This window comes from Syngnathus leptorhynchus, chromosome 19 (genome assembly GCF_054491065.1).
Source record: "Syngnathus leptorhynchus isolate UIUO chromosome 19, UIUO_Slep, whole genome shotgun sequence".
Taxonomy (NCBI): domain Eukaryota; kingdom Metazoa; phylum Chordata; class Actinopteri; order Syngnathiformes; family Syngnathidae; genus Syngnathus; species Syngnathus leptorhynchus.
In genome coordinates, this window is record NC_141213.1 from 4,094,809 (window position 1) to 4,108,666 (window position 13,858).

The 13,858-nt window shown below is 41.7% G+C and overlaps 1 protein-coding gene across 3 annotated transcripts in view; it reads right to left on the reverse strand.

The window, feature by feature from the left end:
- Window positions 1-598: 598 nt before the first annotated feature.
- Window positions 599-13,858, reverse strand: part of col11a1a (collagen, type XI, alpha 1a) — a 29,110-nt gene continuing 15,850 nt past the window's right edge. For all 3 annotated transcript variants that reach the window (XM_085939352.1, XM_085939349.1, XM_085939350.1), the window contains 45 exons: window positions 13,710-13,763; window positions 13,546-13,590; window positions 13,359-13,412; window positions 13,222-13,266; window positions 13,044-13,097; window positions 12,884-12,928; window positions 12,229-12,282; window positions 12,047-12,154; window positions 11,921-11,974; window positions 11,430-11,483; window positions 11,314-11,358; window positions 11,169-11,222; window positions 11,003-11,047; window positions 10,842-10,895; window positions 10,709-10,762; window positions 9,770-9,823; window positions 9,541-9,648; window positions 8,747-8,836; window positions 8,267-8,320; window positions 7,999-8,106; window positions 7,806-7,913; window positions 7,657-7,710; window positions 7,526-7,579; window positions 7,339-7,446; window positions 6,863-6,916; window positions 6,734-6,787; window positions 6,574-6,627; window positions 6,450-6,503; window positions 6,250-6,357; window positions 6,082-6,135; window positions 5,893-5,946; window positions 5,754-5,807; window positions 4,364-4,417; window positions 4,163-4,270; window positions 4,027-4,080; window positions 3,833-3,886; window positions 3,654-3,761; window positions 3,515-3,568; window positions 3,405-3,440; window positions 3,276-3,329; window positions 2,960-3,206; window positions 2,767-2,879; window positions 2,471-2,539; window positions 1,929-2,162; window positions 599-1,848 (listed from right to left, as the gene is read on the reverse strand). In XM_085939352.1, coding sequence (XP_085795478.1) covers window positions 1,702-1,848; window positions 1,929-2,162; window positions 2,471-2,539; window positions 2,767-2,879; window positions 2,960-3,206; window positions 3,276-3,329; window positions 3,405-3,440; window positions 3,515-3,568; window positions 3,654-3,761; window positions 3,833-3,886; window positions 4,027-4,080; window positions 4,163-4,270; window positions 4,364-4,417; window positions 5,754-5,807; window positions 5,893-5,946; window positions 6,082-6,135; window positions 6,250-6,357; window positions 6,450-6,503; window positions 6,574-6,627; window positions 6,734-6,787; window positions 6,863-6,916; window positions 7,339-7,446; window positions 7,526-7,579; window positions 7,657-7,710; window positions 7,806-7,913; window positions 7,999-8,106; window positions 8,267-8,320; window positions 8,747-8,836; window positions 9,541-9,648; window positions 9,770-9,823; window positions 10,709-10,762; window positions 10,842-10,895; window positions 11,003-11,047; window positions 11,169-11,222; window positions 11,314-11,358; window positions 11,430-11,483; window positions 11,921-11,974; window positions 12,047-12,154; window positions 12,229-12,282; window positions 12,884-12,928; window positions 13,044-13,097; window positions 13,222-13,266; window positions 13,359-13,412; window positions 13,546-13,590; window positions 13,710-13,763 — 3,375 coding nt within the window. In that variant the 3' untranslated portion in view covers window positions 599-1,701. The remainder of the gene's footprint in view (window positions 1,849-1,928; window positions 2,163-2,470; window positions 2,540-2,766; window positions 2,880-2,959; window positions 3,207-3,275; window positions 3,330-3,404; window positions 3,441-3,514; window positions 3,569-3,653; window positions 3,762-3,832; window positions 3,887-4,026; window positions 4,081-4,162; window positions 4,271-4,363; window positions 4,418-5,753; window positions 5,808-5,892; window positions 5,947-6,081; window positions 6,136-6,249; window positions 6,358-6,449; window positions 6,504-6,573; window positions 6,628-6,733; window positions 6,788-6,862; window positions 6,917-7,338; window positions 7,447-7,525; window positions 7,580-7,656; window positions 7,711-7,805; window positions 7,914-7,998; window positions 8,107-8,266; window positions 8,321-8,746; window positions 8,837-9,540; window positions 9,649-9,769; window positions 9,824-10,708; window positions 10,763-10,841; window positions 10,896-11,002; window positions 11,048-11,168; window positions 11,223-11,313; window positions 11,359-11,429; window positions 11,484-11,920; window positions 11,975-12,046; window positions 12,155-12,228; window positions 12,283-12,883; window positions 12,929-13,043; window positions 13,098-13,221; window positions 13,267-13,358; window positions 13,413-13,545; window positions 13,591-13,709; window positions 13,764-13,858) is intronic.

Below are 13,858 nucleotides of genomic sequence, written 5' to 3' on the forward strand. Positions count from 1 at the left end.
TAGAGGTCTATTTGATGATTATGTAGATTAGACAGACTGCTGTTGAGTTCAACATCTCCCATTTTAGTTTTTAGAAGTCCTCAAAAACTTTGTATATATTTTATCAGCATTCACAGGTTTTTCTGTGGGTCATAAATCAACTGTGTCGTTCTTTCATCAATATAACAAGATTTTTCTATTTCTTATCTACAAACTGTTTTGTATCCCACGGCAGTGGAAATTGTGTGGCAAGATTTATAGATTCATTGTTGCCATTTGCTTAAGAGGCTGATGAGATAATAAATAACAAAATGTAATATCTGTGAAATATATCAAGCGTTTCCCCGAGACGGCATATTATTGAGGAACATTCATAAACAGCTTTCAAATAACATCGAATATAATTACTTTTGTGTAGTTTTGAATTGTTTGGGGAAATCATGGCTGTCATGCCAGCGAGTTATTGATTGAGTTTTCTTTGAGTGAGGAAAAAAATCAAAGCTCTCTTAAAAATCAAATCCACATGCCAAGAATGAACGCAAAATATTGTAAGATGGAACTTTATTGGTTTCAAGAGAGATGGAATTGCACCAGCCCAAAGTTTTTAGTTGACGTCATTTTACACAAACCACTGAGACATTCAGTTCACTGTTGTTTCCAATCCAGTTTTAATATTTAATGGAACTATAAAAAGCAACATGAAAAAAAAACATTTAGTTACAAAAATGGGTCACCTTAGGGGCTTCTCATTGCATTCACAGAAAGGATTTGAACAGTGGATGTCGAGCAGTTGTGGAACTCTCTCTTTTCAAAAATAATCCCCACCCAAAATATATCAACTTAATTGTTTAACCAAGGTATATACAGGGTATAACATCCTTGCATCCTAAAAGGTTATCAAGAAAGTCTGAGGTATACAACCAAAAAAAAAAAAAAATTAAAAAGCCTGTCAGAAAACAAAACAGAAAAAAAAGCAACAAATAGAATTAAATTAATTAAATGAATGCCATGATTGCTACTAGCACAGGATCACAACATTAGTGGGAGATGTTGCCATTATGTTGTTGCTAAGCTTTTTTGGAGTGTCAATATATACAAAGGGCAAAGTCTAAATTTGGCAATGGAGAATTGTTTGGATGCTCACTTTATTTGCCTGGTGAAAAGGTACACACAGTATTGGTAAACAGAATTCAAATGTGGAATCCGTTTGCTGAAATAAGCAGAATGGAACACATGCAAGTTTTGAAAAGTGGATTCAGAAATAACAGTAATGTACAAAATACTTACAGTTTTTATTATTATTATTATCAAAATATACCTTCTTTCTTTGCTTAGCACCTCTTTATTCCTTTGGAGTGTGTTTTTGAACAAGCACCATTTGAATTTCCTACAGCACCAGGAGAACCCGGAGAGGAGGTCCGCCGCCTCTTCCCCGGCTCGCTCCGATTGGCCCGCCTCCTCTGCCACGCTTTCAAATGTCCTTCACCTTTTGCTCCGTGATGGGGTCATGTGGTTCCAGCCCTACAAGGGCAACAAGTATTCTCCGGGTTTACGCGTACATACATGGAAAGGACATGTTTGCTACACCATCTCTTATTCAAAACTTGCATGTGGCATAGAAAAGCCTGGGTTGGTGTGTGGGAGGGGGAGTATAGGGGGCGGGGCTTCAACTTGACTTTCTCTGCTGACCCCATCAAGTCCTTTTTTTTTGGTCATTTTTATTTAGCCGAGGAAGCAGACGGGCCCGACTTCAAACCCGAACTTCTGATTTGGGTCCCCAAAGTCAGTCAACATGACGTCGATGATTGGAACCTGATCGATTTTGGGAGTATTAATCTCCATCACAGTCTTTCCGTAGCCCTTCCTCGTCTGCAACGAAAAAAAGACTCAAATGAAAAAAATCTGAGCCGACGATTGAAGTCATCCGGATGTTTTTTTTTTTTCCTTACCGCACATCCGTCTGAGAGGGCCTTGATGTAAGGGTTGTTATCGTAAGATAACTCCTCGTCATTGGCACCCAGGAAGCGTAGCGACTTGTCGTAGCTGTCACTGGTGGCGTCGTGCCACGCCACGGATTGGTGGCAGCTGTAGGTGAAGTTTTGCCTCGCCGAGGCTGTCAATAGCCTGAGGAAGGTCATCTGCACCATGTTAATCGAGTTGCCGTCCGAGTCGACGTAAGAAAGCTGCGGCGGGAGAGAAAAATCCACGTGTAAGCTCAGGTTGATAGTAAATAAGAGGAAAACAACAACAGCTGAAAATACAAACGAGCTACTTTAAAAAGAAAAAGCCGTGACATAAAGTTTGTCCTCTAAGCGCTTCGATTGAGCAGGAGTTGTTTACGACGGGATATTTTTACGTGCTCAAGGGCAAAGTAAGGATGACGGTGATGTTATATTGAAGACGGGTTTTCATGAGCTCTCGCTCAGGTTTTTTTTTTTTTTTTTTACTAAAAGCTAGTTGATGAATCAAGAAAGAAAGAGAGAACACTTACTATTTTACCACGCTTAAATTCACTGTACCATGACCCTGGAACTTCTTTAGGCCATGAGGATATTCTGACCTGTGGTAAAACAGAAAGACATGTTATTTTACTAATATACTCGTCTTCTTGTTAATTCCAACAAATATTTCTCATTTGCATATTGCTTCTTTGGTTGCACCAGAGTGTGTTAACCCTGAGGCAAAAGGCTTTTCATGTGATCCATAGCCTGCTTGCTAATGAAACATTACCACGATAAGATTTCAGAGAAAATAAATCATGAGTATTAAGAATGCAGACTGACTTACCCCATTGGATTTCTTATCGGGGTAGATGCAGGTTTCTCCCCCAGCAGTAAAGTTACAGTAGACTTTGAAAGAATCCCCTGAGCAACCTTGGTTTGGATCAATCCAGTATTCACCTAAAACAAACCCAAAAAAGATATTTATCAAAATGTACGACTTGATGCGACACTGTTGTGTTTTCCTTTTCTGGATTTACCATCGGGGAACTCCGGGTGGCAGAGTTGCAGGTCCTTGCATGTTCTGGCTGGGTTGTTCTGAGTCCCCATTGGGTATTTCATGCGCTCAATATCCTGTTTGAGATGGTTGAGAGAGCCAAAGATGTCCTCCATGCCCTCGCCGTAGTCCATGAAGGTACCGGCCGCATCGGACTGCATGTCGCTGGAACGCTTGGTCTTCTTAGGGGAGCGGACGGGCAGTGGCTGGATGACCTCACCCGGTGGACCCTACAGGGAGACGTGTGTCATACGTGTTGAAATTTCCTCTTAATTCATACACAGTCCTTATATACTCACAGGAGGACCCGGAGGACCCATAGTTCCAGTGTCTCCTTTAGAACCAGCCGGACCCTGTGAGACACATTCATCATATTAACCAAGTGTCACTTCATTATTTTCAACTGGATTTCAAATGATTTGACTCACAGATGAACCTTTAGCTCCCTTTGGACCTTGGGGACCCTGAATGAGAGAGGTTATCAGTTTTGCATTCACTCAGCTGAATTTTAAATGATCCAATTATTGAATAGACTTACAGGTAGACCAGGGGGACCGGGGGGACCGAGAGGACCTGCTGATCCGCCGATACCCTAATAAAAGATGAGATGGAAGAAATATTATTACAGTCGGCCATCATGATGTCTTTTTCAACCAAGTCAGACAGAAACTACTTACACCATCTCCTTTGCTACCAGATGACCCTTGCGGTCCAGGCAAACCTCGGTCTCCCTTTTCTCCTTGTTCACCAGGGGGTCCGATCAAACCGATTAAACCTGGATGTCCCTGAAAAAGAACGTTTTAAGCATAACGCCAAAAATAATTGCTTTCTTTCACTAGAAATCCGATAAACACACCTTTTCACCCTTGGAGCCTGGGTCACCCTTCAGACCAGGAAGTCCAGGAGGACCCTGAACAAAAGTAGAAATGAAAATGTTAAAACAGAACCACGTGGTGCGGAATATAACATTAAAGTTGAAGTATAAAAAGCTTTGACCTACGATACATACGTATGTGATACATACTTAAGGACGAGGTGACATGTACTAACCATTGGTCCAGGTGGGCCATCTTGACCGGATGCACCGGGAAGTCCTTGTTCACCCTGTAAAAAAAAAATGACATTACAAATTTTGTATTTCCTCTGCTTCAAGCTCATCTCTCAAATAAAATATATTTCGACTTACAACAGGGCCAGGGATTCCACGTAGACCCTCTGGACCAGGCTTTCCAGCAGGTCCCTGAGGTCCAACAGGTCCTGTTTTACCTGCTGGACCTTCAGACCCAGCCTCACCCTGGAAACAGGAAGTTGCGGCAAAAGAGTTGTACTCATTGGTAAAAGTACCGACGTCACTTCAAGCCAAAAAATTGAATTGAGTGCTTGTTACCTTGGCGCCCTTCTCGCCTTGTCTGCCTTCAGCACCAGCAGCTCCCGGAGGTCCCTGGGAAGGAGAGCACCATTGTTATGAAGCATTTTTAAAAAAAAAAAAGTGATTTTTATTCAAAAATATAAAATATAATCATTAAAGACATGTATATAGTAATCTTTATTGTTAAATTTTTTTCCATGGGTATTTCTTGTATGTCAAAACGCATTTCCTTAGTGGATGAAAATTCTGCCTCGCAACAAGCAGTTGGGAAGGGCGAAAAAATATGCCTTGTTTATTTCATTTATTTTTTCCCAAAGAGTTTCAGACACTAATCACGACAAGCTGAGTAGTGCCTGATGTGTCAATATCAATTTGATCCGCATTGCAGGGTCATCCTTTCCTCTTTTATCTTTCCACCATCAACCTGCTCGACTCATGTGGCCAGCCAAAGCCGGAGCGCCTATTGATCCAAAGTCCAAATTGAGCCCGCTAATACCCCTAGAGAGATCCTTCTGCCTCGGAGCTTTTATTAGCTTGTCATCTTAAACTTTTAACTAGTGCTCAAGATTCTCTCTGTCTGCACTAATAAGACTGTGGCCTGGTTCACAGAGTAGTTGTTTCCCTTCCAAACTTTGCCAAAGTGAATCAATGGATTGATTCAATTTTCCCAAAATGATGCAATCAATGAAAGTAAACAGCTTTTTTTTTTAGACAATGACGTGACTGACTACCTCTTCAAATAAAAGTTGGCCATAATGTGTTTTATGACTTTTCCAATCTCGAAAATATCACCAGCATCTGTGAAAGCAGCTTAGTACCACCATGCAGATATCTCATTCACGCTCCATTAAAACATTACCTTTAAGTACAATTGGGTGTTCTTAATTTGACAAGACTGCAATTCCCAATTCAATAATCTTAACAACCAAATTCACATTCTGTTCGACACTTCTTGAGCCAAGTCATATTTTCTGTCAGCAATGGTTCCACATTCATGTTATGAATCTGCTTTGCCGCAGCTGTCAGACAGCAGCATGAGATCAATAATGTGTCACGCTCGCAATGGCTCTCATTTTCAAGAAGATTTAAAGGAATCAAGGATCAATTTCTTGATAAGCCTTTTTTCATTTCTTTTGCGTAAGGGGAAAACGGATTCCTGATTTGGAAGTCTCACTGCTCGTTTACCATCAGACTTAAGAGCATCTTTTGATCACAGCAGGATTTTCACTTTAAATTTCCAACTTTTGTTATTCCCCTGTTCTTTTTTTTAATGAAAATGAATCACTCGTACTTGAGTGCAAACATATGGCACACGCACGGCAACCTTCGGACGTTGGCAGTTTGCAAACTTGGATTGCTGACAGGCACGTGACAAAAAATCCAATCCCCATACAAATTCTGAACTTACTCTTTTGCCTGGAGGTCCAGGTGGGCCAGCTTCCCCAGATGGACCTGGGGGTCCCTTGAGATCACCACAGAAACACAATGTTATGTCACAAATATACAGTACCGATTTGAACCCAGCATTATAAATATGAATTACTTACCGCTTGACCAGTTTCACCATCCTCTCCCTTCTCTCCAGGTTCTCCGTCCGTGCCCTGAAGAAATACAAATATATGTCAAAAATATATTTGGTCTCTTTTCGGTGATGAGGCCGACTTAAATTTAATAAGCATATATCAAAATCAGATTTAGATATGAAGTGAATATTGCTTGAGGATTTCAGTACTCACAGCAACGCCTGGCTCTCCAGGAGGACCGGTATCTCCAGGGAATCCGACTGGACCCTTTTAAAAGAGACCAACAAGTTGTGTCATTGACCAGATTTGCTGCTGTTGAGGCAAAATGCTCTCCGTGGAGTAGATATATATATTGATTTCTATATTTATGTCAATGCTTACAGGGTTACCCTTTGGACCGTCATCTCCAGGGGGTCCTTTAGCACCTGCGGGTCCAGCAGCACCAGGAGGTCCTGCCTCACCCTTCTCTCCTCTCTCTCCTTTGGGTCCCTGTCATGTCAGAACAAAGAACCATATCACGTCAATTTTTGTGTGTGACGGTATGAATTGAACAGAATGGAATGGCTCTCGAGATTACGTACCCCAGTGCCAGGCTCTCCAGGTGGTCCCGGGTTTCCAGCTTCACCTTGTTCACCCTTGTAGAAAGACAAACCTCAGTGAGTAAAATTATGATCGTACAAATACGGGAAATGTTTTCACTCGTACCTTTTCTCCCACTGAGCCCACTGGACCCACACCGCCAGGAGGACCTTGTGAACCCTGCGATACAGAGAAACAACTTGAACAACACCTGCTGATAGCTGATAATGAAATCACTGACTGTGGAACATAGCTACTATTTGATTTCAAATGTTAGCATACATACATCAGCTCCACTTGGACCTTGAGGACCTCGAGGACCAGGGGGACCAGGAGGACCCTACGGAAAATATATTTTATATTGTATACATTTTTCAATACTTAAGTGCGTAACAGTTGAGGTCACATTTCTTACCATAGGGCCAACATCACCGTTCTCTCCCTTCTCACCGGGAGGTCCTGGAAGCCCCTGAGGATATAAAAACATAAATCTTTAACCACGTCACAAAGATAAAAAGGAAACGTCATCCAAGTCACAAGAGGTGTGCATTGCCGTAAAACTGAACGCACATCGCTTGTAAATCAATCCTGTGCGGCAAAATCTCTGTGCAATGCATGATAATTTCCTGATGCTGAGATCTCATCTCATTGGTGTCAAGTTGTCCTCTGAGATTAAATCGTTAGTGGTCTAATTACCCAGTATGCTAAAAGTGATAAACAGAAAGTCACAAGTGCAGGAGGTTGGTCGCTGCAATTAATGGAAAGTCGGTAGGAAGTGAATGAGTCTTCTTTAAAAGTCTATTAAATGTACCTCAGTGCAGAGTCATTTTAAGAGTTTGTATCGTCAACAATTTGGCCTCACAATGACTGAGGGAAATAAATGGCTCTAACCTGCAGGCCGATGGGACCAGGTGGTCCAGGGAACCCTCTGGCTCCTTCATCACCTTTCTGTCCAAACATACCCTGCTGACCCCTAGGCCCAGGCTCTCCATCAGCTCCCTGAGAACCAACAGTTTTACAGTTGCTGATAGAACACACACCAAAAAAATTCCAGTACAAAATTGTAACGGCAACTTACAGCAGGACCTGGAGCACCAATGGGACCTTGAAGACCTGCTGGTCCAGGAGGACCCTATCAAAAAATCAGAAGTAATTAAGGATAGAAAATATCCAGTGGGATTTGTAAAGAGAATTCCTTGAGAAACAAACCTGTTCTCCCTTATCAGCTTTGCTTCCTTTCTGGCCGGGTTCACCAACCTCTCCCTAGGAAATCCACGTAAAGATCAGTCGGCTGTCTCCAATAATTTTCCTCACCACTGACAGATGTTGAAACTATCTTTGGGATGTGGCTTACTGACCTTATCTCCATCCTCTCCAGGTGGACCTTGTGGTCCAGCAGGTCCAGGCAGACCCACAGGACCCTGGACGCCGTCACGACCAGCTGGACCTTGAGGACCTTTCTCACCCTAATACAGTCAAGACATTTCTTTGCTTTCTTTTCAGACAAAGATAAGGAAAGTATTGTATCAATCAATGTTTACTAATACTTACAGGTGCACCTTTCTCTCCAGCAGGACCTGGAGGACCTTGTGGCCCAGGTCTACCAGACAGGCCGATTGGACCTGCTGACCCAGCAGGACCTCTCTCACCAGGAGAGCCCTAAGTCAAAATAAAGACAAAAAATACATTTGTCATCAATGGTATAGTATTAGATTGGAATTTTTACCACTACACACATTCTTATTGATAAAAACTCTGGTGATACCTCTCTGGATTATTTTTCTAATTTTACAATAATAAATACATCTATCATACTTACAACAGGTCCAGGTGGACCTTGGGGCCCCTCCCCGCCCTTCAGACCTGCAGGACCCTACGAACAAAAAAAATGTCAATTATTTCCTTCATCAGCAAAATATTTGCTATTGTCACCAATGCAACAGATACAAGCCATATGCAATCTACGATAAACCAATTTATATCAAATCATATAGGAAGTCTTGCACACCGTATTTGGCAAATCATTAAAAAACACTGCAGTTGGATCCCTGACCATCCTCCCTTCAGCTCGGACCATGATGCATTGCAGTTGAGGACTTCATTTGTTCCATGTCACGTTGCGATTCCTCGACATAAGATTAAATGTGAGAGCTGCTGTCTCTAAATGAGCGAATAGTTGGAGATAGGTGACGGTTCATTTGTTATGGAGTCAAGCTCTGTCACCATCTCCTATATCAAAGCCATGGGTAGAGAGAGGGAAGCGTTGATGAATATGTTTAACGTCAAGTAGCTCTCTTACCGTGGCACCAGGTAGACCTCTCTCGCCTGGAAAACCTCTGAGGCCAGGAGGACCGTCTTTACCAGAGGAACCTTGCGGTCCGGGGTCTCCCTGAACACACAATCAAAAATCCCGGTCTAAGTTTGACTCATTAAAACTCAGGCAATGATACATTAATTCTTGACAATACAATTCTGATCAAATGCAACTGTAATTGAAAAAAAAATGTAGTCTTCACAATGACAACTCATTTTCTAAGCAGAAAAGTTTCTTCGAGCTATTTTCTTCTCATTGAGCAAAACAAGGAGGCACAGCCACAGGAGAGCCTGTGGGGCTTATAAAAAGATTCAAACTCTGCTGCTTGGACTTCAGCAAAGTGTCCCTGGCATACTAAAATGGAGGCCTGAGTGAAAACGAGGGAGGGAGATGGGTCTGGGAGTAGTAAAGTGTTTAGAGTCGGCTGACAGACTTGATTAAATTGTCTGTTTTAGGGAAGATGGGGGTGGAAATGAAAGCACAAGACTGGAGAGAGGAGGAGGTTAAGTGCAATGGAAAGTCAGGGGAGCCGTTTGGACAAAATGCCTCCCGACGGCCTCTAATGGGCTCTCAAATGGTGACAAACGGGAGAATTCAGATAGAGCATTTCAGTAGTATGTAATGTATAATACATATACCTAATGGCCACGGCCATTTTTGCCGACGTGACACAAATTTGTACGTAAGTACGGAGGCGCCTCGGAGTAAATGGAAACTTTTACGTAAGCCGTATAACAGATGACTGTTGTCAAAAAATAATGTACGCTGTCTTAACTCACCTTTGCTCCCTCCTTGCCACCAGCTCCAGGGAGACCTTGCTCTCCGGGTGGACCTGGAGGTCCAGGGTGGCCTCTCTCACCAACAGGACCGGTCTCTCCTGTGGGTCCCTAATATGAAATTTATTTTAGTAAAAGAGGTAAAGGTGACAGACAATCAGATATATACATAGTATATATATATATATATATATATATATATATATGTACTAGTATTTATTTATTTTTTTACCTGTGGCCCGACAACACCGCCTGGGCCTGGTGGACCAGTTTTTCCTTGAAAACCCTGAAAGAAAATAAAGTCTTAAATTAAAAACAAACAAACCTAATAAATATATTGACCTATTTTTGAAGCAGCACCACTTTACCACCTAAGCAGAGAATCTCACAAAATACTTTTAGAAAGATCATCTCAGGAGGATGTCTGATTCTTGTCTCAAGAACAGTTTGAATGTCATCAGAAAGAAATACACATGCACACACACGGAGTTCTCCGGAGAAAACGGTGGAAGCTACTGAACAATTAGTTTAGAAAAAAAAGCTGCTGAATAAGTTGACAGTTGCACTTGATTGGTTTATGCCGTGCGGTATTCCCTTTGGATACACTTTAAAATTCTTTACCCTTCATAGGGCAAAGTAACTTTTGTGATTTTTTTTTTCCCCCATCCAATGTTGCCCTCATATTACATTTAGCGGAAACAGAGATCCAGCTTGACTCTAACACTCAGTATTTGATATGCACTTTCTGCATTACAACTTGTACTGACAACCCATGAGCATTTTTATCACTGTAATCAATCCACATATTGGATGCCTGCAGAGCGAGCTCCTTAACTATAAATGCAGGACCATAAACATTCTAATGAAGAGTATATCGTCGTTTGGATAGCAGAAACGAAAAGTATCATACGAGGCGATGATGTGCTTATAGTCCTTGCACAACTCGTGATTCATCTCAAGTATGGAATAAAAATCCCGAGAGAGCCAAATGAATGCGACATGGTCCGAATTTGCTTTTTTTTATTGTTGGATTAATCTCATGTCTGTCGGAATATAGCCTACTGTGTAAAAAAAAAAAATGAAACGTTGTCATACCAGAATGTAAATATGCTCCATATAGTGTGTCTAATAATAACATATATTAAAATGAATATATTAAGGGAGTACTCACTGTCTCACCACGCTGGCCCGGATGTCCAGGCAGTCCATCCTTCCCGGGTGGTCCCTATTTTGAAGGATGAAATATATTGGATTGGTTTCAAGGAGATTGCTTTATATTTTGTAGTGATGTGTAGATTACTTACAGGTGGTCCTTTTGGTCCAGGGAAACCCACAGGCCCCTGCGGTCCTTGAGGTCCCTGGAATAAATATATGAAGATTCAAGGTGTGGAAGTATTGTTTTGGAGGAGGATATACCTAATCATATGGCCCCAAGTTTGATTAGAATCATGCATCATGGACTTACTCTCTCACCAGGCGGGCCTGGAGGACCATCGTTACCCGATGTGCCCTGTAAACCGCAACAACAGCGACAAATGATCATCAAACATCTTTCAGTTCTAATCTATATGATAGTTTATTCTCTACAATTTAAGAGTCACTTGTATGTTATGATCAATATTGAGTCATACCTTGGGGCCTGGCTTTCCTGTTGGGCCTCGGGCTCCTCGAGCCCCACGAGGACCCTGCAAAAACAAAAACAAATATATAGGATGAGAGGACAAAATTAAGTATTTCAAGTAGAAATAAGATTAATGTAAAATTATGAGTACATACCGTTGGACCTCTTTGTCCTCTTGGACCAGGTTTGCCTGCAACACCCTTTTAGAACCAATAACAAAATATATAAGCTTATATACATTAAAGATAATTTTGTGATTTAGAATTCTTACCCTGGCACCTTTCTCTCCATTGGCTCCTGGGAATCCGGGAAAACCACTGGAGCCCTGTCAAGACAGGGAATAAAAGGACACAAAGGGAATTCATTCTGTAGTCAGGACAACTCTTCAAAATGAGGAGCACGTCATTTTAAATGAACATACACGCACAAATAATCAAGCGACCATCTTACCAACATGTGATGCCCATATCGCGTTGCATTGGAAACAAGAAGTCAATTGTGCTGAGTCACGCAATCTTTGATCATTTCACATGTCATGTTTCTTGAATTTTTGAATTATTAAACAGGACTGTATAGTTGTATTGCAATAATCCCAACGGTATTCTGATATTTTATTTGAAAATGCCATCCATTCTTTTGAAAGGCTTTATCCTTACTAGCTGGGCAAGAGGCAAGGCATCAATCTCAAGTTTAAAAAAAAAAAATGAAGATGGGCTTGAAAGTCAACTTTTAAGCTTTGGCTTTGTTTGAACAATCACTTACCTTTGGTCCTTGTCTTCCTGGATATCCCGGCAATCCTGGTACTCCAAGTTTACCCTGAGTAAAATGAAATCATGAAGCCGCAATAACTCCAAATGTTTGTCAGAAAGGTGTCCACTGTCATATTACCTTTTCTCCAGCAGGACCGATGGGGCCTGCTTCTCCATTGGGGCCAGCTCTTCCCTTAGGTCCCTCAGGACCATCCTCTCCACGGGACCCCAACATGCCAACCTCACCCTGATTAGAAAAATCTTTAATTAAGATGATGACCTTGAGTGACTTGGACGTGAGATTGAAAAATTCTTTCTCACCCGGTCTCCTTTGATTCCCATGTCACCTTTAAAACCTGGGAAACCATCTTCACCCTAAAACAAAACAAGAACAACCTACAGCATGTTTCTAGAATTGCTCATTGCAAACAAACAGTCATTTCCAAGTTGTAATAATATAAATCATTATTTTGTGATAGATCATTTAGCATTGTATTTTTATCCGCTCATACACACACATGAGCAAAAGCCCATCCATTATTCATGACAAAACTTCATCCTCAAGGCTCAGGAGTTTAAATCACATCTTTGAATCATTCACGAACTAGCACACACTAACACCGTTACTATGGTAACATCAAACTCACATTTTATACAATCAAATTTGTATCGATCTCGAGTGACCATTTCAGCTACTTCAGAGCTTTAAATTCCGAGTAGTGACACACGCGCAAACACTTGAAAGAACTGGAGATGAATTGTTAATTGTTCTTTGAAAGCGAGGCGCCTTGAGCACGGCTGCTTCACATTCGTCTCCACCGAGGGAGGCCATCCCATCGTCTGACCTCTGCTAGGCAATAGCTCAAAGGATTCAGACGGACGTGAGGAGGGCAAAGACGGGGCCCAAGTTACAGACGTTGCCGCTTGAATACAAACGATAAAGAATTCACTCCCCTCACTTGACTTTCATTCTTACCTTTTCTCCCTTTGAACCTTTCAGGCCTCTCACACCATCAGCACCCTGTTGGATATGTCACTCTTTAATAGCTCATCTGATGAAACTGTACAAACATTACTTGACTACAATTCAAACAGACCATTATTATTGAATTATTTAATTTTCTAAAGGAACTTACCTTGACACCACGAGGCCCAGGATAGCCGATTGGACCCTGTGGACCCAGTGGACCCTGAAAGAAGAAGAATGGTAGTCAGGGTGGACGAAAAGAGCAAAGCAATGACACACTACTTGAGCCTGACATCGGGAATAATCATTTAGGTAAAAAGACTATTAGAATTCCTGAAGATACCTACTTGGGCTCCTTTCTCTCCGGCCGGACCTTCCTTGCCAGGATGACCCTGTAAAAACATAACACAGATGATACTCAAATATGATGGTCCCAACAAAGTATTATTCTGGCTGCTTGACCACAAATAATAATTGCACGTACAGGGGGTCCGTCCGCACCAGGAAGTCCAGGCAACCCTGACCTGCCCTGGGGTCCCTGCAGATGAGAAAAATACATATTAAGAATTTTGTATGACAATAAAGACTGTTATCAGAAACAAAACAATTGCCCTCCCTAAATTATGCACATTTAACAGAACAAATGCAATTAAAAAATAATTAGTACGTACTTTTTCACCAGGGGGTCCGATAGGGCCTTGGGGACCGGGAAGACCCTATGAAATAAAGATGTGCATTCCGATGAGCTTTGGTTTCTATGGCAACGCCATTCAAACTTTCCACACACTTGGCTTTGACATCAGATTGCAATTCAGAGTGTGATGAATGAGTTTACCTGAGTCCCTGAAATACCCTGTTGGCCCGGTGGTCCTGGTTCTCCTTGTGGTCCCTAATCAAAATACGAAGCAGCGGTCAAAGCAAACACAACACAAGGCCGGACTTGAATTCAAAAGTATCACTTGGTTTATACTTGTTAATATATTC